The sequence below is a fragment of the Oncorhynchus mykiss genome, chromosome 29 (assembly GCF_057628025.1).
Source record: "Oncorhynchus mykiss isolate SJ-2025 chromosome 29, ASM5762802v1, whole genome shotgun sequence".
NCBI classification, from domain to species: Eukaryota; Metazoa; Chordata; class Actinopteri; order Salmoniformes; family Salmonidae; genus Oncorhynchus; species Oncorhynchus mykiss.
The window spans coordinates 42891356-42917799 of record NC_143050.1 but is presented as its reverse complement, the minus strand read 5'-3'; the positions used below and the strand labels follow the sequence as shown (position 1 = coordinate 42917799).

Below are 26444 nucleotides of genomic sequence, written 5' to 3'. Positions count from 1 at the left end.
CTGTCAGTCTCAATTTCCTCTGTGTTTTTGTTGGTCTGTATCTGTTTTTCTCACTGTCTGTCTGTGTCTGTTTATCTTTCTCTCTCCATATCAGTCTGTCGGTCGATCTGTCTTTGTCTCTGCATCTGTCTCTCTTTCTGTCTCTGTCTTTGTCTTTGCCTGTCTTAACCCCTCATCGCCTACCTGTCAGTATTGGTTCTGTGTGCATGTGATTATTTGCATGTGTGTTTTTGTGTGTGACTATGTGTACATAGTCACACACACACAGGTTGTAATAGCTTTCAGGTGCCATCATCGAGTAGCTACCATGACTAACTGGTTGAAGCGCAGTCACCAGTCATTGCCCTGTGACATTTGGTCTATTTGTGGGTGATGGTGTTGTTGTGTGTCACTCAAGTGACGATATGGGTGCTGGTTGGCTTTGGGTTTTGATTTGGGTTCATTTTAGGTTCTTGCCAGTGTGAGAATGCATGGCTATGCGAGACTAATTTGGGGATTTAGTTTTATTAGAGGAATTCTTCATATTACCATTTCCTTCCATTAAGCCTTTGATAACCCTTTCACAGGGGAAAATCTCTCTCTCTCTTCCTTACATTTAACAAGTCTTCTTCTCTCACTCTCTCCCTCCATATCTCTTTCTCTCTCTTTTCTCTGCTCCTACAACTCTGCTCTCGAGCATCCCTATTTCACCTCTTATGTGTCATATCTCTCTCTGTTTGTTCCCCCCTCCCTCTCTATCTCTCTATAGGAGCCTCAGACCACTGTTATCCATGTGGATAGGAACAAGGTACATCCTTCGTCCTTCTTTTTCTCTACGCCTTTCAGTCCTCTCATCTTTGTCTTCTCTTGCTTTGTCCTTGGCAAGCTGGTGTGTTAGCGTATTATAGCGCATACATGCGGACGTGTGTGTGAGTGAGTGTGTCAGTGCCTGCGTGTCTATTATGACTCCTGGTTGGAGAGTGTTGTGTGGGTTGTAGGTCTGGTCTTTGTGTTTTTTTTTAGGTCTGGTGATCCTGCATTCCGCAGTCAGACAGACCTGGGAACAGCTGCTTTGTATAATCACATTGACACAAAACATTATGTGGAGATATATTGTCCACTATCGCCACCTTGTGGAAGTAAATGGAACTGGGCTCTGTGTGCCATGTCTTGCAAAATCTGGTGGTTTAGACTGGTATAGATCACTGCATGTATGGACAGCACACTGGATGTGTGTCATATTTAAGGTGGACAGCAGCGCAGTCACCAGCGCAGTGTGTGTGTGTGTGTGTGTGTGTGTGTGTGTGTGTGTGTGTGTGTGTGTGTGTGTGTGTGTGTGTCTGCATTGATATGTGTCATTGACATGTCTCTCTGTGTCTACAGGACTCATCTGACAGCAACACCACTATTGAGGACGAGGATGTGAAACGTGAGTCTGACACACACACACACACACACACACACACACACACACACACACACACAGAAAAGAGGGACAGTAAAAAGGGAGGAGAGGGGAAGGAGAGAGGAAGGAATGGAGGAAAAAGAGAGAGGAAGGAAGGGCATTTGAGGATGTCCAGCTGCTAAGTATACATTAATCTCTTCTGCTGGCCTGCTGAAAGAGAGAAAGAGCAAGGGATAGGGGGAGGGATAAAGGGATAGAGGGAGATGGACCTTCCCTGGTAAGTCTTATCTATGTACAGGAATAGCATGATGAGCTCCACGTGCCACACAGGCAATGAGAGAGGGTAGAGGGAAGGAGAAAGGGACAGAGCGAAAGAGGAGTAGGAGAAGAGCGCGGGAACAGAAAGACAGAAGGAGGGATACGAGGAAAGGGAGAGAAGGAGGAGAATAAAAGAGAAGAGAAAGCCACAGAAAAGAGAGGAAGAGAGTAAAAGAAAGAAAGGAGTTCTCCATTGAGGATGAAAGACTTTTGCAGGGAAGGTTCTAGTGACTGTAGCCCAGTGGACTATATCTCGTCAAGTTGTTCTATTGGAGAGGTCTTCATTCTGCATGGCCCTGCATATACCTCTATGGAAACCTGAGTGGCAGGACTGTACATTATGGGTGAGTGTGTATACCATGCTAGGAAAGAGTGTGTGAGGGTACTTATGCGTGGCTCAGAGGATGAGAGAGGGCGATGAGAGAGCAATAAAAAGAGAGAGAGAGATGACTGAGAGGATTTGCCAACATGAATAGCAAGCAGTCTGTTGAGTAACTCTGCTATGACAACAACCCTCACGCTGTAGTTGAGTTACACAACGCAGTGTGTGTTTGTGAGTGTGTGACTGTGTTTTGTATGTGTGAATGTACAGTATGTGTGTGAGCTTCTGCTGTGTGTTCGAAAGTGTAACAATGTTTTGCTCAACCGTCTAACTGTCCCGTACCTGTGGTCACTATGTTATTGGTTCCCTCTGCAGTGCGAAAACAGGAGATCATCAAGATCACTGAGCAGCTGATTGAAGCTGTCAACAATGGAGACTTTGAGGCCTACGCGTGAGTACACTACAACTCGCAGCCTGAACCTTACCATAACACTACACATCTGAGCCTGCACCTGACCCCAAAACTGCAACTCCCAGACTGCACCTCACCCTAATAATGTCTGCTATATTATTGTGTGTAATGAGGTAATTTTCCCAGAGATCAGTGCGTTTTAGCTAAGGCAAAATGGTGCCCTATTACTCTTAGCCTGCGCCTCACTATAATAATACAATTCCCATTCTGCACCTCATCATCACCCTACAACTAGAGGTTCTATACTGAAATTGCTTGAGCCTGAGCTGTTGCTTTGAGCTGATTTGTTGTGAGCGGATGTGTTGTATTGTGTTGTGTGTTTTCAACAGGAAGATCTGTGACCCATGCCTGACGTCATTTGAGCCGGAGGCCCTGGGGAACCTAGTGGAGGGCATGGACTTTCACCGGTTCTACTTCGACAACCGTAAGACAAGTATTACACAACCACTACACAACCATTACACAGCCACTACACAACACAGCCACTACACAACTATTACACAACCATAATAAGACAACAAGTGTAGACAACCGTAAGACAACCATTGCACAACCACAAACAACAACAGGTGCAACAAACAAACCTTTCTCGCCCCCCCCCCCCACCACACAACAACTACACAACTATTATACAACCTTTAACATCTATTTCTCCCTCTAGTTCTCTCTAAGAACAGTAAGCCCATCCACACCACCATCCTCAACCCTCACGTCCACCTGATTGGTGAAGACGCCGCCTGCATTGCCTACATCCGGCTCACGCAATTTGTCGATGGCACAGGCCGCCCACGCTCCAGCCAATCAGAGGAGACGAGGGTGTGGCATCGCCGGGAGAGCAAGTGGCAGAACGTTCACTTCCACTGCTCTGGAGCACCGGCCGCACCACTGCAGCAGTAAACTGGTACACATAAACACACACACGCACAAAACCACGTACACACTCATTCACTCACTCACTCACTCACTCATTCACTCACTCCTTCACTCACTCACTCACTCACTCATTCACTCACTCACTCACTCATTCACTCACTCACTCACTCACTCATTCACTCACTCCTTCACTCACTCACTCATTCACTCACTCACTCACTCACTCACTCATTCACTCACTCATTCACTCACTCACTCATTCACTCACTCACTCACTCACTCACTCCTTCACTCCTTCACTCACTCATTCACTCACTCACTCATTCACTCACTCATTCACTCACTCCTTCACTCACTCACTCGCTCATTCACTCACTCACTCACTCACTCATTCACTCACTCCTTCACTCACTCACTCATTCACTCACTCACTCACTCACTCCTTCACTCCTTCACTCACTCATTCACTCATTCACTCACTCCTTCACTCACTCACTCACTCACTCACTCATTCACTCACTCCTTCACTCACTCACTCATTCACTCACTCACTCACTCCTTCACTCCTTCACTCCTTCACTCACTCATTCACTCATTCACTCACTCACTCACTCACTCACTCACTCACTCACTCACTCACTGTATACGTGTGTGTGTGTGTGTGCTTTTGTCTTCCAGGAGGAGTAAGAGAGAGGGGAAAGGAAGAAAGAGAGTTGTAGAGTGAGAGAGGAGAGGAGGATGGAGAGAGATACCTGCTTCCCCCCCCCCCCCCCCATTGCAGCGCTCCCTAATGGCCAGTGCATGCTACTGCAGCGCAACAACACACAACCTCAACCCCTCCTGGACGGACACACACACACTAGCTGCAGCATCTGACTGCTACTGCAACCATATCAATCCATTAGAAATGTTTTCAGACTCAAACCAACAGTCCTGTATTCAAGCTCTCCTCTCCCTCTCTCCCTCTGCTATAGACCCACCCCTGGCACACATACATATAGGATCTACAGTTTAAATCAAGTGTATTACTGTATTATTATTTATACTATTACTATTACTACTATTGTTGTTATTATTATTATTACTATTATTGCTGCAAGTAAGTTGTTGTTGTTATATTGAAACTTTACAATATCTTTAATGGTCCAGTTGAAACTCTTTAAAGTGGTTTGTCCCTGGTTTGCTCTTAAAGGCAAGCATGACTTCTCCAGTGTTATTCCCAGTGACTATTGTTGAGTTGTTCTCCTCCAGTGAAGTCAATTTTTTACATAACACATGCCCGCATACCAAAATTAGCTACTCAAAATGGTGTTGAGGTACAATTTGCGGGCTTGCATTTTGTCCTGCTCATTTTCATGATGCAAGTACGAAGAATGGACATTTTCCGTAGCTAATCGCATTTTTTTGTTTGTTGCATTGCGTACTTGTGTAAAGTTTAAGGTAGGTTTAAGGCTGCTTCCCAGCTGGGGTATGAACTGACCACACATTGCACATCAAACCCACTGGATTAGTGTAGTGGTGTGTTTTTCCTGCTGTTTTGCTTGTCTTTTATTCCGAAATAGGGAAACAGGCTACCCTCTAATAAACTGTATGCTCCCGCAACCCCACCCCACCCCTTTGGCGCGAGAAGACGAGGGAAGACGATGCAGCATGTACCTTTCTATATTGTGGTTCTTATTACTTGATTCTCTGTGTGTTGAGCGTTTCAAATAATCACTGACTATACCTTACGTTTGAAATGATTACACACTATACTACAGTTTCATTGTGGTGACTATACTGCATTATTTGCATGAATTTGAAACATGACGATAAATTTGGTGTTATTGTTAATTGTGCGGATTTTTTACTGAATGCTGGTGATCTATGAACTCCTATGTCTATTTTCTGAACTTTGTAAAGTGCATCAAAGTATTTTTGTCTGGAGAGTATACCATCATGAGGATGATGATGAGGATGATAATGATGACAAATGTGTAATGATGATGCTGATAAACATGCTTTTGTACAGGCTCTATTGCTGAGGCAGAGTGGGTTGGTCACTAACAGTGTTTCATATGGTTATTGGTATGATTTTATTGTGAACAGATATGGTACCTATATATATCCAGGGGCATCATTTATAAAATGTTAGTACGCACAGATTTGATCATAAATTGTCCATATGGCAAAATCCACATCAACGATGTGATGATAATATGCAATTTACATAGATTTTGCATTAAGTTTTGTGATTTATAAATGAAAAGTGCTTTTTTGTGAACAACTATTTATGGGTGTTGACATTTAATCATATTTTAAGAAATGATTATACAATTGTGTGATGGCAGAAATGTAATATAGGAACTAAGAACTTTTATAAATGAATCCCCTGGTCCAGGTGACCCACATGGTGTGCACTGCAGGCTTTTGTTCCTGCCCAGCACTAACACACCTGATTCACCTAATCAAGGGCTTGATTGTTAGTTGATGAGTTGAATCGGGTGCATCAGTGTTGGGCTGGAACAACAACCTGCACATGGTGTGATTCAGTAGAGTGTACCAGTATGTAGTGTCCCTCCCTCCCTGTTGACTTGCCTTGCTGTCTGACAATGCACTTAATCCTAGGACCCCTAGGGGGAGCCACCATATACACTGAAGCACCTTTATCTAAAAGGTTTAGAAATTGGGTTAAACATTTGGGCTTGTCCTAAGACCTGCCCTGGCATACACACACTTTAAGGCTCCAGTCACACACAGGGCCATGCACTTTGTGTTTTTCCAGTAGACCCTCACCTGTGTAGTCTCAGTAATAGGATCAGAGCTAATCAGGCCAGCTAACACCTTCAGGTTAAGGTCACTCAGAGAGATGGCATTACCTCACACAGTCATTGATTAAACTAAAACTGTTTGTGTACGTGCGTGTATATTTGTCCTATCCAGCTCTAGTTACATAAAGCCAACCGCTCCAGTATTAGTACTGTCCTGTTAGTCCTAACCTTCATTTTAAGTCCTCTGTAGAGAGTCAATTGTGGGCTTGCCATCAGACTCACATCATCCACTTTCACAAGATGGAGTTTGTAAATGTGAATCCAATATTTCTCTTCTTGGTTCTTCTTCAGTGACGATGAATTCTGTTCTTCCAATGAGCATTCCTCTATAATAATGTTGTGTGTTGAGGTGTTATACAATATGTTACCAATAAAGAGAACTCTTGTCAATGCTAAGATCAGCTGTGTCTGGATCTCTTCCTGACACCAAGGGAAACACACAAACCTACTAAATCATATTGGGAGCAGAATAAGCACTATTGGTTGAAACCTTGTGTGTGTGTGTGTGTGTGTTTTTTTTTACACTTCCTCTTCCAATTATAATGTGGGAAGGTCAAAATAATGAAAACATATCTAGCAAATCTATTAATTGTAAAATGTTGTTTACTTATCCTTGCCATTATCGTACCTGATGATAATTTTTTTGCTAACATACGATCTGGGTCACCGGTTTGCCTGGGAGGGGGTCCCTGGGCAAGACAAGGTTGAATACCCCTAAATAGGTAATTGATCAGATCAACTGGAATGCCGACAGAGTTTAGTGTGAGGAACCTGTCCATGCCCAGTTTATCACCAATTGAAGACGATTAAACTCCTTATTATTCCATATTAAAAGCTACACGTGTACACACCTATTTTATGACTTTGTTACAATATCATTATTAAAGGCTACATCACACATTTGTTGTAGCCCAATGTTACACTTACTGCTGTTAAAGGTCCAATGCAGCCATTTTTATCTCAATATCAAATCATTTCTGGATAACAATTAAGTACCTTACTTTGATTGTTTTCAATTAAAGTTGTCAAAAAGAAACAACAACAGCTTCTTAGCAAAGAGCAATTTCTCAAACAATAATTTAGCTAGGACTGTCTATGAGTGGTCTAAGTTGGGAGGGGAAAACTGAAAACTGGATGTTACTGGCAGAGTTTGGAACTTTCTTTTTTTATTGGTCTATTAACTAATTTACCACCTGGTGATGTCGCAGGCCAAAACACCATCCCACCAAATTTCACAGTATTATTTCAACCTCATATTGTGGAAATATATACAAAGCACAGGAAATCGTGTTTTTGACTGTTCTGAGCCTTTAGATTCTGCATTTATGGCAGTAAATCTTATGTTTTTCTGCCCAAATATACCCTCCCACAGGGCAAAAACTCTGAAATTACGTTGACTCAATGTGGAAAACTGATTGGATTTGCAAAAAGTCCTCAAAGTAAGAGAATTTGGCATTTTTCCCCCAATGTCTATCTGCAGGCTGCTAGCTAGCTAGGAGACACTGGTAGACAGTATCCTTCACCCCCGCCTACCAAGCACTGCCTTCCGGCAGTGGAAAGTAGCTAGCTAGCCAGCTAGCTAGGACAGGTTTTTTATTTATTTAAATTGTACTTTTTATTTTTTTATTAACAACAAATCAATACAGAAAGTACATGAGGGAACACAAGGATATATGGATTATATACAATGGACAATTGAGCTAGGGGGTACAATATCACATTACACAAGGACCTTAAGGGACATACATACACGTATAATTCTAACAGCTTTTTTGTTAGTAGAGTATTTAATTGTCTTAAAATACATTTCAATTTCTTTTTTTAGGGTAAGAAAATTAGTTTTTTTGTTTGTAAATTTACATTTGTGAATATGAAATTTGTCCAAAAGAATAATGAAATTAATTACATGAAAATGTTTCAGCTTATTTCTATCATATGTAAAGAATCCAAGCAGTACATCTCTCCACATTAGTGTTAAACCTTCATAAAAGTGTTCAATTATAAATCTACTGATGTCTTGCCACAGTTTTCTTACATGAATACAATGCCAAAAAAGATGCAACACTTTCTGGGTGGTCATTACAAAAAGGAGCAATTTGAGTTGACGTTTTCCTTAAACTTCTTCATATAGTGGTTGGCAGGATAATATTTATGAATAATTTGAAAGGAAACTTCCTTAATTTTGTTAACAAGTAGGTATGTGTGTGGCAACATCCAAACTTTTTTTCAACAGATATTATCAATAAATCCATTCCAATAAGGCATGACATAAGGTATAGATACAACATCCTGCTGAAACAAGGTTCGTATCGCTCTGTTGTTGAATGGACCAAAAGAGAAACAAATCTTTCCCACTGATGAGTCAACAGGGTCAATAGAAGGTAGGCTCTGAGGGTCAGGTCTTTCCTACTGATGAGTCAACAGGGTCAATAGAAGGTAGGCTCTGAGGGTCAGGTCTTTCCTACTGATGAGTCAACAGGGTCAATAGAAGGTAGGCTCTGAGGGTCAGGTCTTTCCTACTGATGAGTCAACAGGGTCAACAGAAGGTAGGCTCTGAGGGTCAGGTCTTTCCTACTGATGAGTCAACAGGGTCAATAGAAGGTAGGCTCTGAGGGTCAGGTCTTTCCTACTGATGAGTCAACAGGGTCAATAGAAGGTAGGCTCTGAGGGTCAGGTCTTTCCTACTGATGAGTCAACAGGGTTAACAGAAGGTAGGCTCTGAGGGTCAGGTCTTTCCTACTGATGAGTCAACAGGGTCAATAGAAGGTAGGTTCTGAGGGTCAGGTCTTTCCTACTGATGAGTCAACAGGGTCAATAGAAGGTAGGCTCTGAGGGTCAGGTCTTTCCTACTGATGAGTCAACAGGGTCAATAGAAGGTAGGCTCTGAGGGTCAGGTCTTGACACGTTCCTGAATAACATAGCAACACCTGAGGGAATGGCATCTAAAACAATTGGAAAACCTTTAGGTGTTACAGGGACCTTGTAAAGAATTCCTTTATAACTGAGTAAAAGACCCTCTGCATTTACCAGTTGGCTCACAAGGTGAGGGATATTATTTTGGCACCAATATTCTAAAAACAAAGAAGTATTTTTATACAATATATCTCGATTATTCCATATATAATATCTGTGTGGAGAAATAATGTGTTTATAAATTATGGACCATGACAAGAAAACCTGCCGATGAAAAGCAGAAAGTTTCACTGGAACTTTGTCAATATTATATAGCTAGGACAGGTACACCACAGATAGAACAATTAGCAATATGTTTCACCGGATGTATAAATCTGAAGCATCCGGTTGGCGTTTCCACTCACCATGGTGATGATAGGAAGCCCAGGGGCCAGCAGTGGGAGAAGATGGAGCTAGATGGATTTTGGCCGACATTCTATTAATTTTCTCATCGATTAAACATTTGATCTCAATACAGTTCTCTGTTCCTTAAAATGGAATATGTTATGAACAGAGTGGACTACGTTTTGTAGACATTACCCTTTATCAAAGTTTACAAACATTGCATTGTTTATAGGTGCAAGAGTGAATTGTTGCAAACGTGCGCTTCATAAAGTAGGCGTTCCCTAATGGGAATATGCAAATATATATTAGAACGTTCCAATAGAATCTCGCAAGCTCGTGCTTGTTCTGCCCACTATGATTAATTTGCTCAAATTGGAAACAACAGGCTGTGCATCCTCTTGGCTTATTCAAAACAAATATTTGTGTACAGTGTCCTTCACCCCTGCCTTCCAAGCACGGCTTTCCCGCAGTTCTGTTACCGTTACGGCGAGGAAGTAGATAGCTAGTGTAGCCAACCCACCACCGCATAGTGATTACCCTCACCGTAACGTTAAAATAACGCTACCAAAGCAGTGCGGGGCGAAGGACACTGTGCCGGTGTCCTAACGAGCTTGCAGCATTAATGAGAGTGGGCGCGGCAGATAGACCCTGTTTTAATGATTTCACGTTGAATCCGTGTTAGTTGACAACTCAACCAACATGTAATCTAAACTAGACTTTGAACTGTCCAATAATAAGTAGATCACATGTACCTTATCTCTTACATAAAGAAAGCAGAAAATGTGTGCACCTCGCTCCTTTCCTACAAGGATGACGTAACAGTGTGACGCATATCAGCACTTGAGTCGGACAGTGAGATCAGAAAGCCTGCCAACCAGTTTACAGAAGAGACATACGGTGAGAACAGTCTCAGAAGGCAAGCAAGTTAAAAGCTAGTAGCCTACGAAAATCCTCGAAGTCGCGCAAAGTAAGTACAAGAGGCGCTTTCTAAAATTATTATTGCGTTATTTGAGAAAAACGCGCCAGTCATAGCTTGATAGACCGTGTCTATAGGTTGTCGAACTCGTGGGTATTGCAGTTTTCTTATTTGTCTAAATATATACATTTACCGGGTCCTTTATTTATAAGCATGAATTATATGTTATGAATATATGAATTATATGTTTTCCAGCCAAGTATAGGCTACCAGTAGCTGACACACATGATGCGCGCACAAAGCGCAATGCAAGGTCACGTGTTGGGTAGCGGTGCGTGGGTAACGTCACTGGGGAAGCCAAGCCAGTAAAAAACAAGCCATATTACAACCTATGTGATAATTGCGTTGCTTGCTCTATAACCCATTCTTTCATATGCCACAGTGATATACAATTGGCAGACACAACAAAAATACAACAGTCACACAGTGGTGGAATAAATTCAACCCCACATATGTTTGTTTCATCCCAAAACCGGAGAGCAACATCTGTCTGGTGAGGTCCACAAAGTAAATATTGCATGTAACAAACAGTTATATGACCTGCAGCATGGTCAAGCAAGTCAATGTTTTTGACAGTTTACTGAACAACTACTGATTTAGAACCACTGAGAGACAGGAGCACTACCTTTCCAGCACAATTTCAACTTAAACATTATTCAATCAACAAGGATATACACTTAGTCTAATATAGTTAAAACAAACTTAAACATACCAAAAACAATTTAGTCCAATCAATGTTGCTAAATAACATGTGGCTGTCTATGGTACGGATTTCTGTGTGTTTGTGTGCTCAAAAAAACCATATGGACCTACCCTACTTGTAGACTAGAAGCCAATCCCATCCTCCTCACAACATGAAAGACTGTCATACAGTAGGCCTAGTACATGCTTTTAGTTTTTGTTTATATTCAACTTGTGTGTTTATTTACAGTGCAGTGGTCCAAACAGAAGTGTGTGTATATAAACACACACACACAAACTAGCTTTTTTATTTGAATTAATTTAACGAGGTAAGTCAGTTAAGAACAAATTCTTATTTACAATGATGGCCTACCCCGGATCAAACCCTCCCTTAACCTGGATGACGCTGGGGCAACTGTGCCCCACCCTATGGGACTCCCGATCCCGGCCGGTTGTGATATAGCCCGGGATCGAACCCGGGTCGGTAGTGACGCCGCTAGCACTGTGATGCAGTGCCTTAGACCTCTGCGCTACTCTGTCCCCTTTTAGCTAGTTGAAAAGCAAAGCACATGTGTGTTGAGTACGGAAAATGTGGGCAAGACATAATGCATATACATCTGGTGGACATTGGGCATAAAAGACGATTTATGGTCATTCCGGATTCTGTATTGGCCATACAGCCTTTATTGCAATGCAGCCTCTGCAGAAGTCAGGGCATTCATACTTCTTGCAGGGCAGAGCTGTTGTGAAGGAAGTTGTCAAGGAAGTGAGTTTGTGTTTATACAGGACAGACCGCCCCCACCTACAGTCAACCAATCATGCCAATGCAGAACTATACGAAGCCCTCCGCATTGTTTCAACATTTGGGAGGTGCACCGAGCTTGATTTGGCCTCCGCAAGCCTCTGGAGGCTCTGCAATTGTGTCACACCCTCCGTACGGATTCTCTGGACCGCGTTGCTGGATCAAGCGCACTGTAAATTGGCTTTAACTTCCTCACATGGGCAACAATGAACCAGCTAAGTTAGCTAGCTAGTTAACGTGAGCCTACTAGGCAACATCTAGGCTATATATTGAACTTCAATTGTCTCACACCGTTATAACCATTGGCCTGTACGGAGAATTAAGTCAAAACCAGAAGTCCAAATCCCCCTATCCATCCATGGCTTAGGAAAGGGCCGATTTTAGCTAGCTAGCTACTGCAGTACAACAAAACAAGCAGACACGTTTTTCTGACATTTACATTTGATGTAATTTGATTGGTATGAAGCCAAATCCAACCTGGCCTCCCTTGGGGGGTGGCTTTGCTGAGCCAGGACTACCCACAGTTGAGATCAGCTCAATGCTGTTTGGCAAATTATTTAATAATTGTTTTATCAAAGGGACGCCAAACGCATGCTGGCATCAATCAAATGCTATGTCGGCAACATGTCATACTCTTTGTCCAGACAGCATGAGATACATGCACTACACATACTAAGACAGAGGGACACTGTTTCCCTCACTCTGATGATTTGTCCGGTGAGATATAGATTCAGATAATTGAAGGAAAATTATGAGAACACAGAAAGATGAAAGATAAATAGTTTTATCAATTGAAATGCTTAATTGGTGCTTAAATGCTTCCCTTGTCATCCATAACTACACGCCACTGCTTCAGTGTCTTTAGATATCTTTGTCAGATGTTACTATGGAATACTGAAGTATAGTTACAAGCATTTCATAAGTGTCAAAAGCTTTTATTGACAATTACGTGAAGTTGATGCAAAGGAGGAGGATGTGTTGGTACCATTCTTTGTGTTCTTAGGCAAAATTGTGAGTGAGCCCAGTCCCTTGGCTGAGAAGCAACCCCACAGGAATGGCCACAGGATGCTTTACTGTTGGCATGACACAGGACTGATGGTAGCGCTCACCTTGTCTTCTCCAGACAAGCATTTTTCCTGATGCCCCAAACAATCGGAAAGGGGATTCATCAGAGGAAATGACTTTACCCCAGTCCTCAGCAGTCCAATTCCTTTACCTTTTGCAGAATATCAGTCTGTCCCTGATGTTTTTCCTGGAGAGAAGTGGCTTCCTTGCTGCCCTTCTTGACACCAGGCCATCCTTCAAAAGTCTTTGCCTCACTGTGTGTGCAGATGCACTCACACCTGCCTGCTGCAAAACTGCATTTACACAACACAACATAGAAAAACGAACATAGACAACCCACCCAACTCACACCCTGACCATACTAAAACAAAGACATAATAAAAGAACTAAGGTCAGAACGTGACACTTCCAGTCTGGTTGTAGTTATTATAGGAATTATAGGACTATTTCTCTCTATACCATTTGTATGTCATTAACCTTTGACTATTAGATGTTCTTATAGGCACTTTAGTATTGCCAGTGTAACATTATAGCTTCCGTCCCTCTCCTCGCTCCTCCCTGGGCTCGAACCAGCAACGCAACGACAACAGCCACCATCGAAGCAGCGTTACCCATGCAGAGCAAGGGGAACAGCTACTTGAAGGCTCAGAGCGAGTGATGTTTGAAACGCTATTAGCGCGCGCTAACTAGCTAGCCATTTCACTTCGGTTACACCAGCCTCCTCTCGGGAGTTGATAGGCTTGAAGTCATAAACAGCGCAATGCTTGACGCACAATGAAGAGCTGCTAGCAAAACGCACGAAAGTGCTGTTTGAATGAATGTTTACGCGCCTGCTTCTGCCTACCACCGCTCATTCAGATACTTAGATGCTTGTATGCTCAGTCAGGTTATATGCAACGCAGGACACACTAGATATCTAATAATATCATCAACCATGTGTAGTTAACTAGTGATTATGATTGATAGTTTTTTTATAAGATAACTTACCTTGGCTTACTGCATTCGCGTAACAGGCAGTCTCCTTGTGGAGTGCAACGAGAGAGAGGCAGGTCGTTAGATCCCCCGAGCTGACAAGGTACAAATCTGTCGTTCTGCCCCTGAACAGGCAGTTAACCCGCTGTTCCCAGGCCGTCATTGAAAATAAGAATGTGTTCTTAACTGACTTGCCTAGTTAAATAAAGGTATAAAAATAAAAATTATACATAAAAAAAAAAAAGAATCGGCCCCCAAAAATACAGATTTGCATAACAATTTCCGATTGTTATGAAAACTTGAAATCGGCCCTAATTAATCGTCCATTCCGATTAATCGGTCGACCTCTAGTGTGTGTGTGTGTGTGTGTGTGCGTAGGTCTACTTGTGTGTGTATACGTGGAGGAGTGTGTGGCTGTAAGTGTGAATGTGACTACGGCCTTTTTTTTAGCAGACTCTTATTTGCCATTTAGGCAGCCTGGTCTAAATACATAAATAATGATATATGATCCAGCCCAATTCATAAATGTGTTACATGTGCCCACAGCACAGGCTGGGTCAGTGGGAACTGGGAAGTATGCTCGTGTGTCTGTCTGATTATGTAATCTCTCTCTACACAGCCTGAGGAATAACGATTTACAGGACTGGACCAAAACCCCCCTGAGACAACGAGTGAGAGAGAGTAAAAGAAAGAAGCAGTAGAGAGAGGACACCCTGTACTCTGTGTGTCCCGTGCTCCTGGAAGAAGTTTCCTGTAGGCCCCAGATCCAGGATCAGCTGCCCCTCCTCCAATCTCAATCTTAATCTCAGGAGGGAAGCACACAACTGAACTGAAATCATCATCTAGAGGATAACTTCCTCCTAATCCTGGCGTTTCCTGGCGACAGGTGTTTTTGATCTACTTCCAGGATTAGCGAGAGGAGCCACTACTGATAGGCTACCATGCACCGCTTAAGGACTACGGTTGTTAGGTTAAGGCCTATTGCGGCCCCCCAGACAGCCAAGAGCCAATCACAGGCCAGGTTGGCAGCTGTGGGAGGGGCTTTGAGGACGTTTCAGCCAATGAGGAGTTACACTGCGTCGGTGTCGGCTGAGCCTTTTCTGAATGGGACTAGTTCTAATTATGTGGAAGAGATGTACTACGCGTGGCTGGAGAACCCTAGGAGTGTACACAAGGTAAGAGACTGTGTGTGTCTGTGTGTGTGTGTGTGTGTGCGCGTGTGCTCGTGCGCATGGAGTTGCTTGGCCTCTTTATGTTCAAAATGCAGTGGGACAAGAGTTATGCAAACACCACGATCAATAACCTTTGCTCAGGGCAAACACACATGAGCGCATGCATACTAGTGATGCGTTGGTTGACTCATAACTCGCAATACCTGCGGTTATATCCGCGAGAAATATTGTGTGGGCGGTTTTGAATAAAGAGAAAACAATGCATTAAAAATCCATAAATGTATCATTCTTGTGCAATTAATATCTATAGGCTTTTAGTTTTTTTTATATATTTTTTATAGGCATTTAGGTTTTTCTGTAAAAAAAATATCTGCCGTTGGTGAGTAAGCCTAAGCTTTAGGGCCCTAACTGTACACGCGCCAAATACACAGCAATTGCCAAATGCTTTTGGGAGCTTGGACAGAAAAGTTTGATCCACTGAGGCAAAAAAGACAATGCAGGAGTTTAATTCCATAAGAGAAAAGCTGTGAAATCGAGAGTTGAAAATAAGGAGAATGGGAGGCTCATAACTCGCAATTGCCTAATGTTTGGGAAAGATGTTTTGTGTGGTGATTGTTAGGTGTTTTTTACATGGGATAAAATTTAAAGACTAGAAAATGGTATATCATACGCTACAGTTGAGGAACAATGGAAAAGTAATTCTGCTTTGATAAATTTGTAATTCCACTTTTGGAAAATGGCCCTTGAATATTTTACTTCACCTACTAGAGAGCACTTCTTTGTCTACACCCATTCAGCATCATTCACATCCTCTTTTTTAATTTTTAATTTAACCTTTATTTAACCCGACCAAACTCAGACGACGCTGGGCCAATTGTGCACCGCCCTATGGGACTCCCAATCACGGCCAGATGTTATACAGCCTGGAATCGAACCAGGGACTGTGTGAATTGACACCTCTTGCACTAAGATGCAGTTCCTTAGACCACTGCGCCACTCTGGAGCTCTTAACTTAAGCCTTAGTCCCACCCATCTCTTTAATTATTCAAATTTGATGCCATGTGAGTACAGAGTGAGTACGGTAGTGTGCTAAACAAATAATGACCATATCATATAGCTGCCAACATCTTAACTTTTGCTAATTTGTATTTGTTATTACAGGAAAATAAACTCACAATAAGATTATTATTTGCAAGTTATTGGCGAGCTAATTACAGAAAATTGCTTATGGTTGTGAGTGTGACGAAATAAATGCAGGGCATTCTACCAGAACATTTTAGAACTTGGAAACTGTCACTTTGGCCTAACGTTATATCCTAATTTGACTTTGCTGCAGGTCATGTTTTTCTTCACATTACCATGTCTGTTTATTTGTCACATACACAGGATACAGAAGATGTAAACGGTACAGTGAAATTGTTACTTGCATAGTGGACTATTTTTGTTTAGATATGCAGCTAGCTAGCTAAACAATGAACCATAATCCCAACTCATAACGTTACTACCCTGTATGAATCTGCTGGTAGCTAAAACTAACCAACTAGCTAAGTTCAACGTTAGCTAGCTAGCTAGCTAACATTAGGCAATAACTAGCCATGCAAATGGCTCAGAGATATGAATAGTATTACTACACAGATCATACACGTAACATTAGCTAGCGAGTCAGTCAGCTAACGTTAGCTAGCTAGCTAACAGTACAATGAGAACAACTTTCTGACAAAATTAGAAGTGTACAATATATGAAAATATAGCTTATAGACTTTCTTACCTGTGGATACATGGATGAATTCTTCTCCCTCTCTTTCACAGATGCCATGGTTGCCCTTAGTTCGAAGATGTAATCCGGAGACAGGTGTTTTAAATAACAGTCTTCTTCTATGTGTTCTCTTTTTGACTCCCTCCGCATTATTTGCATTCAAATTCCAGAATTGTATCCATCTCCTTAGCTATCATACTCTGCTTCCACCGGGCATTCCACTGATTTCAAAACTTGGTCCTCCAGAAAGTGGAGAGCATTAGAAACACTTATGCAGTTCTTTGTAATATCTTTCAAAATAGCCACGTTAGAAAGGATTACCTGGGGGGATAAAATGACGCCGTAGAGAAAACACAGTATTTCAGAGAGCTCATTAGCATAGCTAACACAATTGTGGATCTGGTGATTCAAAAGATGACTGATAACATCGATGTCAAGATAGGAATGGTCTTGGAGGCAATAGCAGGCCATTCAGTCGAACTACAGAAGGTTGTCAAGCGTGTTGATGAGGCGGAAGGAAGAATTGCTACTGTGGTAACTTTAACTACATCAATGGACACTAGGATAAAGGCACTTGAGAAACAGGTGTGTGAAATGGCAGAGCACATTGACGACTTGGATAACCGAGGACGCAGATGCAATATCCGTGTGGTGGGACTCTCAGAAAATTCTGAAGGGTCACGTTCAGTTAAATTCTTTGAGGAATGGATTCCTGGCTACCTACAAATGGATACTAAGGCTCGTTGTGTGAAGCTGGATAGAGCCCATCGCTCTCAAACATCGATACTCGGTCCCAACCAGCGCCCACGGCCAGTGGCTATAAAGTTCCACAACTTCCCCCGACAAGCAGCGCGTTATGGATGTGGCTAGATGCATCGGATCTGACGGTATTCAACGCCAAGGTACAAGAGTCTCATCCTTCAATGAATACTCCACGGCGGTTATACAAAGACGCAAGGTGTTTGATGAGGTGATTATGCAGACTTAAGAGTCTACATTGGAGATTTAACATGTTTATTTTTTCTGTTGTGGTATAGTTTGGGTTCAGGGTTCATATAGTTTGTTTTGGCCCGGTGAAAATGGGGAGAGTTTAATCCATGGGGAAAGGTACCACCGTATCTTTTCAGTAGGATTCAGTCTGCATATTGGTTTGTCAAAGTGCAATGGCAGGTAACAGACTGCGTTTATGTACATGGAACATTAGAGGGAGCCATAACCCCATTAAAATGAAAAAAGTACAAATTAATTATTGATATTGCTCTGTTGCAAGAAACTCATTTGGGTGATAAGGAGCATCTGAAATTGCAACAAGGGGGGTTTGGTCAAGTGTTTTTCTCAGTTTACATCCAGACGTAGAGGTGTGGCAATTCTTATGAAAAATAACCTACCATTTAAGGTGTTGAATTGTGTGAAAAATACATTCAACAGAGAGTTCACCTTTTACTCTGCACCTCATGGATGTCAGACTAGAATAGATGACCGTTTTATGCCCAGGACGTCTTTGCAGACTGTTTTATCTGCTATGATAGGAAGCATAGTCATTTCTGATCATGCTGAGGTGATCCTGGACATAAAACTCGAAGGGTCACTTAATCCATCGAGACATTGTAGATTGGTTGTATTCATTCTTAAAGACCATACATTTACATCACATTTTATTACAGTTTAAAGCATTTTTTTTCTATTAACTCTCAATCAACAGATAACCACTCGCTCTTTTGAGAAATCTGTAAAGGGTATGCCAGGGGTCTGATGATGTCATACTCAGCAACTAAGAGGTGGAAAAAACGTGAAAAGCAAAAAAACATTAGATGGTGAATTGGCAACTAAAGAGAAGACTACATAAACATTTCCACTCCTGCCTTATTAAAGGAAATATCAGTCTTTAGATCAACATTGGACTCTCTCCTAACACAGGATGCTAAAAAGAAAATTAGATTTGTCAGGCAAAAGCTTGATAAACATGGTGATAAACATGGAAAATATTTGGTGTACCTAGCTAAAAAGAGAGCAGACTCTCAGTCAATTGCTACTATTACTGATTCTGATGGCAACCATTTAAATGATAAAATGTCTTAAATTGCTCATTTATCCATTTATTATGTAAATATTTATGCCTCAGAAGTGACAAATGGACCCAAACTAATGGAGGACTTATTTTCTAAGATTGAGCTCTCAACTATTTCCAAAGAACAGAGGTCTCTCCTTAATGCCCCTATTACCAAGGAAGAGATAATGTTTGCAATTGTCACAATCGTCGTAAGGAGTGGACCAAAATGCAGCGTGGTATGTGTTCATGATGATTTTTTAATTAAAGAAAGCACTGTACACTGAATAGAAACTATACAAAACAATAAACGAATAACGACCGTGAAGCTATAATGAGAACTGTGCTGACACAAGCAACTAACATAGACAATCACCCACAAACAAACAAACAGTGAAACCCAGGCTACCTAAGTATGATTCTCAATCAGAGACAACTAATGACACCTGCCTCTGATTGAGAACCATACTAGGCCGAAACATAGAAATCCCAAAATCATAGAAAAACAAACAGACTGCCCACCCCAACTCACGCCCTGACCATACTAAATAACGACAAAACAAAGGAAATAAAGGTCAGAACGTGACAGCAATTGAGAAACGGCAAAATGGTAGGGTCCCAGGACCAGACAGGTTTTATAGTGAGTTCTATAAGAATTCCACGGCCTGATCCTTGAGCCATTGCTTGATATGTTTAACCACTCATTTTCAAATAACTGCATCCCTCAAACGCTGAGGGAAGCTAACTTATCACTTATTCTCAAAAAGTGAAAATGCCCAAAGTCTTGATCCTCATCTTGCTCCAAGATGGCATAGCAGTTCAGACGTCTTTTGTCCTCGTCTTGTCGTGTCGTGTCCCATATATATATATATATATATATATATATATATATATCACACACACACACACACACACACACACACACACACACACACACACACACACACACACACACACACACACACACACATGTGTGTATGTATATATATATATATATATATATATAACTTTTTTCACATATACATTTTTTAAATTTTCCATAAACTCATCTTTAAAACACTCTCCTGCAACCCGCCTCACCAATTTATATTTATAAAAAAGTATTATTTACCTCATCTGTAATCCTCCAAGAAGCTAGCCAGAAACTCCAAGAAGCTAGCCAGAAACTAGCTTGAAGCTAGCCAGAAGCTAGCCAGGAGCTAATCCAGAAGCTAATCAGAAGCTAGTTCAGAAGCTAGTTCAGAAGCTAGTTAGTTTCTTTACTGGCAAATCGTTAGTATTCAGCTAACCACGGTTTGTGGTCATCAGCTATCCTTTAGCTCGAAAATCTATCGGCAGTTTTGTACAGCGCAGCGCGGCTCGGAACAGAACATACTGGACCAATTTTTCTCTCCATGTCCCTGGATTTCAACCGCTAACTATGGACATTCATACCTGGATCTCACAGCTAGCTAGCTGCTATCCGTGTGACTATCGGCTTTCGTCGATTCCGGAGCAAACATCAACTATTCCGGAGCTAGCCAGCTGAAGAGTTCCATCAGTCACTCCTGGGCTGCAGTCACCTATCCGGACCCGTTTTACTGCCTACGCGGAGCCCCACCGGGCCTTCAACACTGGACTGCCGACGTTATCTACCAGAAGGAGTTATCCGGCTGGCTCCTCCGTCGCGACGTTACCTGAACGCCCATCTGCGGCCTGCTAACCGTTAGCTGTCTTATCGGCTGCTATCTGAATAGACAATCGGACAATTTATTTATTTTTATTATTATTATTATTTATTTTTTTCTTCTTGGGCCTCTATAACTATATCTATTGTTTTTATTTTTGTTGTTGTTGTGTGACTTGGATTAATCCCCTCTACCACACGGAACCCCACTAATCTACTGACGGAACGCAAGAGGTGGCTAATAACAGACCTCCATCCTATGCTAGCTTGCTACCGATGGCCTGGCTAGCTGTTTAAATCGCTGTGACCCCCAACCAACCTCTCCACTCACCGGACCCTTTAGATCACTCGACTAAGCATGCCTCTCCTTAATGTCAATAGGCCTTGTCCATTGCTGTTCTGGTTAGTGTTTATTGGCTTATTTCACTGTAGAGCCTCTAGTCCTGCTCACTATACCTTATCCAACCTATTAGTTCCACCACCCACACATGCAATGACATCTCCTGGTTTCAATGATGTTTCTAGAGACAATATCTCTCTCTTCATCACTCAATACCTAGGTTTACCTCCACTGTATTCACATCCTACCATACCTTTGTCTGTACATTATACCTTGATGCTATTTTATCACCCCCAGAAACCTCCTTTTACTCTCTGTTCCAGACGTTCTAGACGACCAATTCTTATTGCTTTTAGCCGCACCCTTATTCTACTCCTCCTCTGTTCCTCTGGCGATGTAGAGGTGAATCCAGGCCCTGCAGTGCCTAGCTCCACTCCTATTCCCCAGGTGCTCTCTTTTGACGACTTCTGTAACCATAATAGCCTTGGTTTCATGCATGTTAACATTAGAAGCCTCCTCCCTACGTTTGTTCTATTCACTGCTTTAGCACACTCTGCCAACCCAGATGTTCTAGCTGTGTCTGAATCCTGGCTTAGGAAGACCACCAAAAATTCTGAAATTTTAATTCCAAACTACAACATTTTCAGACAAGATAGAACTGCCAAAGGGTGCGGTGTTGCAATCTACTGCAAAGATAGCCTGCAGAGTTCTGTCCTACTATCCAGGACTGTACCCAAACAATTTGAACTTCTACTTTTAAAAATCCACCTCTCTAAAAACAAGTCTCTCACTGTTGCCGCCTGCTATAGACCACCCTCTGCCCCCAGCTGTGCTCTGGACACCATATGTGAACTGATTGCCTCCCATCTATCTTCAGAGCTCGTGCTGCTAGGCGACCTAAACTGGAACATGCTTAACACCCCAGCCATCCTACAATCTAAACTTGATGCCCTCAATCTCACACAAATTATCAATTTACCTACCAGGTACCTCCCCAAAGCCTTAAACACGGGCACCCTCATAGATATCATCCTAACCAACTTGCCCTCTAAATACACCTCTGCTGTCTTCAACCAAGATCTCAGCGATCACTGCCTCATTGCCTGCATCTGTAATGGGTCAGCGGTCAAACAACCTCCACTCATCACTGTAAAACGCTCCCGGAAACACTTCAGCGAGCAGGCCTTTCTAATCAACCTGGCCGGGGTATCCTGGAAGGATATTGATCTCATCCCGTCAGAGGATGCCTGGATATTTTTTTTAAATGCCTTCCTAACCATCTTAAATAAACATGCCCCATTCAAGAAATGTAGAACCAGGAACAGATATAGCCCTTGGTTCTCCCCAGACCTGACTGCCCTTAACCAACACAAAAACATCCTATGGCGTTCTGCATTAGCATCGAATAGCCCCCGTGATATGCAGCTGTTCAGGGAAGCTAGAAACCATTATACACAGGCAGTTAGAAAAGCCAAGGCTAGCTTTTTCAAGCAGAAATTTGCTTCCTGCAACACTAACTCAAAAAAGTTCTGGGACACTGTAAAGTCCATGGAGCTGCAAAATCTGGACCCCTACAAATCAGCCGGGCTAGACAATCTGGACCCTTTCTTTCTAAAATTATCTGCCGAAATTGTTGCCACCCCTATTACTAGCCTGTTCAACCTCTCTGAGATTCCCAAAGATTGGAAAGCAGCTGCGGTCCTCCCCCTCTTCAAAGGGGGGGGACACTCTTGACCCAAACTGCTACAGACCTATATCTATCCTACCATGCCTTTCTAAGGTCTTCGAAAGCCAAGTCAACAAACAGATTACCGACCATTTCGAATCTCACCATACCTTCTCTGCTATGCAATCTGGTTTCAGAGCTGGTCATGGGTGCACCTCAGCCACGCTCAAGGTCCTAAACGATATCTTAACCGCCATCGATAAGAAACATTACTGTGCAGCCGTATTCATTGATCTGGCCAAGGCTTTCGACTCTGTCAATCACCACATCCTCATCGGCAGACTCGACAGCCTTGGTTTCTCAAATGCCTCGCCTGGTTCACCAACTACTTCTCTGATAGAGTTCAGTGTGTCAAATCGGAGGGTCTGCTGTCCGGACCTCTGGCAGTCTCTATGGGGGTGCCACAGGGTTCAATTCTTGGACCGACTCTCTTCTCTGTATACATCAATGAGGTCGCTCTTGCTGCTGGTGAGTCTCTGATCCACCTCTACGCAGACGACACCATTCTGTATACTTCTGGCCCTTCTTTGGACACTGTGTTAACAACCCTCCAGGCAAGCTTCAATGCCATACAACTCTCCTTCCGTGGCCTCCAATTGCTCTTAAATACAAGTAAAACTAAATGCATGCTCTTCAACCGATCGCTACCTGCACCTACCCGCCTGTCCAACATCACTACTCTGGACGGCTCTGACTTAGAATACGTGGACAACTACAAATACTTAGGTGTCTGGTTAGACTGTAAACTCTCCTTCCAGACCCATATCAAACATCTCCAATCCAAAGTAAAATCTAGAATTGGCTTCCTATTTCGCAACAAAGCATCCTTCACTCATGCTGCCAAACATACCCTTGTAAAACTGACCATCCTACCAATCCTCGACTTTGGCGATGTCATTTACAAAATAGCCTCCAATACCCTACTCAAGAAATTGGATGCAGTCTATCACAGTGCAATCTGTTTTGTCACCAAAGCCCCATATACTACCCACCATTGCGACCTGTACGCTCTCGTTGGCTGGCCCTCGCTTCATACTCGTCGCCAAACCCACTGGCTCCATGTCATCTACAAGACCCTGCTAGGTAAAGTCCCCCCTTATCTCAGCTCGCTGGTCACCATAGCATCTCCCACCTGTAGCACACGCTCCAGCAGGTATATCTCTCTAGTCACCCCCAAAACCAATTATTTATTTGGCCGCCTCTTCTTCCAGTTCTCTGCTGCCAATGACTGGAACGAACTACAAAAATCTCTGAAACTGGAAACACTTATCTCCCTCACTAGCTTTAAGCACCAACTGTCAGAGCAGCTCACAGATTACTGCACCTGTACATAGCCCACCTATAATTTAGCCCAAACAACTACCTCTTTCCCTACTGTATTTAATTTAGTTATTTATTTTTCTCCTTTGCACCCCATTATTTGTATTTCTACTTTGCACATTCTTCCATTGCAAATCTACCATTCCAGTGTTTTACGTGCTATATTGTATTTACTTTGCCACCATGGCCTTTTTTGCCTTTACCTCCCTTCTCACCTCATTTGCTCACATCGTATATAGACTTGTTTATACTGTATTATTGACTGTATGTTTGTTTTACTCCATGTGTAACTCTGTGTCGTTGTATCTGTCGAACTGCTTTGCTTCATCTTGGCCAGGTCGCAATTGTAAATGAGAACTTGTTCTCAACTTGCCTACCTGGTTAAATAAAGGGGAAATAAATAAATAAAATACAAACCTATTGCTCTTCTGAACGTGGATAGAAAATTGCTTTTTAAAATCCTTCCCACATGACTAGAGGACTTATTGCCACTAATTGTGAAATGAGACCACACTGGCTTCATTAAGGACCGTAACTCGTGTAATAATGTCAGGCGGCTTCTTAATGTTATTCAAGCCTACCAACGAAGTGCTGTGGATGGTCTTGTGCTCTCCCAAGATGCTGAAAAAGCATTTGACCGTGTGGAGTGGTCCTACCTATTCTTTGCTCTAACTAAATTTGGTCTAGGTGACAACTTTCTGAAATCCTCAGTCTACTGTCCTTACTAATGGGCTAAGGTCAAAAAGCTACACCACACACAGAGGTACCAGACAGGGATGTTCTTTGTCCCCTCTCCTATTTGCGCTCGCTATGGAGGCCATCAGAGTAACACCTGCTATACAGGGTCTGCTCATTGGTGACATTCATCATAAAATAAGTTTGTATGCTGATGTTTTGATATTCAAAATTAAAATTTGCATGGGAAATCTTTCCCGTTTGTTTTGTTATTGCATTTTCTCACCTGTCCCTAAATGTATTTGCTGCTCGAGAGAAGTAGATGAAAGAGAACTTTACCAATGTCAAATAGATTGAAGCATTCTATCGATGTGTGACATATTTTCTGGTGAGCAAGTGTTTATTTAGTCTACTAGGGCAACAAGTAATGACAGAAGAGAAGCTGCATGTATAGTATCTAATTATAGACAAGTTGACTTAACAAATCCAGAGTGGTACAGCAGTCTAAGGCACTGCATCTCAGTGCTAGAGAAGTCACTATATAGACCCTGGTTTGATTCCAGGCTGTATCACAACCGGCCGTGATTGGGAGTCCCATAGGGGGGCGCACAATTGGCCCAGTATCGTTAGGGTTTGGACGGGGTAGACCGTCATTGTAAATAAGAATTTGTTCTTTAACTGACTTGCCTAGTTTATTAAAAGATTAAATAAAAAATATATAAATAAAAAAAAGCTTGTGAATATGTGAATAGGATGTCATTCCAGAACAGATTTGTTCCATGTGTTTTGTGAGGTTGTTATTTATTCTCAGTTTCAGGAGGCCAGAGAAGAAGGTTTCTGATTAGTTCATGGCAACGTGTTGTGTTAGAATGACGTAGCTGTCAAAAGACAATGGACTTATTTTTGGGATTTGTGTATATTGTCAGGCATTACTGCACTGTTGGAGCTAGGAACACAAGCACTTCACTACAACCGTGATAACATCTGCACAAATGTGTACGCGGCCAATCACATTTGATTTAGCGGCTGATGGTGTGTGTGTGTGTGTGTGTGTGTGTGTGTGTGTTGCAGACACCTTGGGGAAAACTTGGAAAACGTAAGCTGACTCCTAGCTTCTTCACAGCCATATAAGGAGTCATTGCCATGAGGCGGTTTCAAAAAATGCTGCACTTCCTGACTGGATTTTTATCTGGGTTTTTTCTGTAACATCAGTTCTGTGGCACTCACAGACAATATCTTTGCAGTTTTGGAAACGTCAGTGTTTTCTTCCAAAGCTGTCAATTATATGCATAGTCGAGCATCTTTTCGTGATAAAATATCTTGTTTAAAACGGGAACATTTTTCATCCAAAAATTAAAATAGCGCCCCCTATATCCAAGAAGTTAAATATCCCAGAACCCTGATTATGAAATGGTGTGTGTTACTGCATCCCAGTATTTAGCCAGCTAAAGAATCCTGGCTGGCCCACTTTTGAAGCATTCTCAGGCTCCTGCTCTGTTCAACCAATGCTTAACATGGCTTACTGACCTAAAAACCAAGCCCTAGAAACTACTGTTCACTTAATGTTACTGTTCATGTTATTGCAAAGTATTTGTCACAAGTGTAGAGAGGAGTAGGCAGGAGGTAGTCGCAGGTTTAGAACTACTGAACTTATTAAAGCACTATATATCTAAAAGCGGGGCAAAATAATAAAGTACTCAGGAAATAGTAGGAGAGATTCCTCTCAGGAAAACAAGTAGCATTTACAATGACCGACAAAGACAAATGACA

The 26444-nt window shown here is 42.2% G+C and overlaps 2 protein-coding genes across 12 annotated transcripts in view; both read left to right on the top strand.

Moving 5' to 3' along the window:
- Positions 1 to 6575, top strand: part of LOC110509551 (calcium/calmodulin-dependent protein kinase type II subunit beta) — a 62004-nt gene extending 55429 nt beyond the window's left edge. For 4 of the 7 annotated variants that reach the window (XM_036967687.2, XM_036967686.2, XM_090227267.1 and 1 more), the window contains 6 exons: positions 749 to 787; positions 1363 to 1408; positions 2400 to 2475; positions 2826 to 2920; positions 3158 to 3397; positions 4048 to 6575. In XM_036967687.2, coding sequence (XP_036823582.1) covers positions 749 to 787; positions 1363 to 1408; positions 2400 to 2475; positions 2826 to 2920; positions 3158 to 3393 — 492 coding nt within the window. In that variant the 3' untranslated portion in view covers positions 3394 to 3397; positions 4048 to 6575. The remainder of the gene's footprint in view (positions 1 to 748; positions 788 to 1362; positions 1409 to 2399; positions 2476 to 2825; positions 2921 to 3157; positions 3398 to 4047) is intronic. The other 3 variants (XM_036967691.2, XM_036967688.2, XM_036967689.2) reach the window with 1 other exon arrangement.
- Positions 6576 to 10028: 3453 nt separating this feature from the next.
- LOC110509550 (2-oxoglutarate dehydrogenase complex component E1) overlaps positions 10029 to 26444 on the top strand; it is a 56045-nt gene continuing 39629 nt past the window's right edge. For 2 of the 5 annotated variants that reach the window (XM_036967677.2, XM_036967680.2), the window contains exons 1-2: positions 10270 to 10443; positions 14592 to 15147. In XM_036967677.2, the coding sequence (XP_036823572.1) occupies positions 14914 to 15147 (234 nt within the window). In that variant the 5' untranslated portion in view covers positions 10270 to 10443; positions 14592 to 14913. Of the gene's footprint in view, positions 10444 to 14591; positions 15148 to 26444 lie in introns of all 5 variants that reach the window. The other 3 variants (XM_036967679.2, XM_090227264.1, XM_090227263.1) reach the window with 3 other exon arrangements.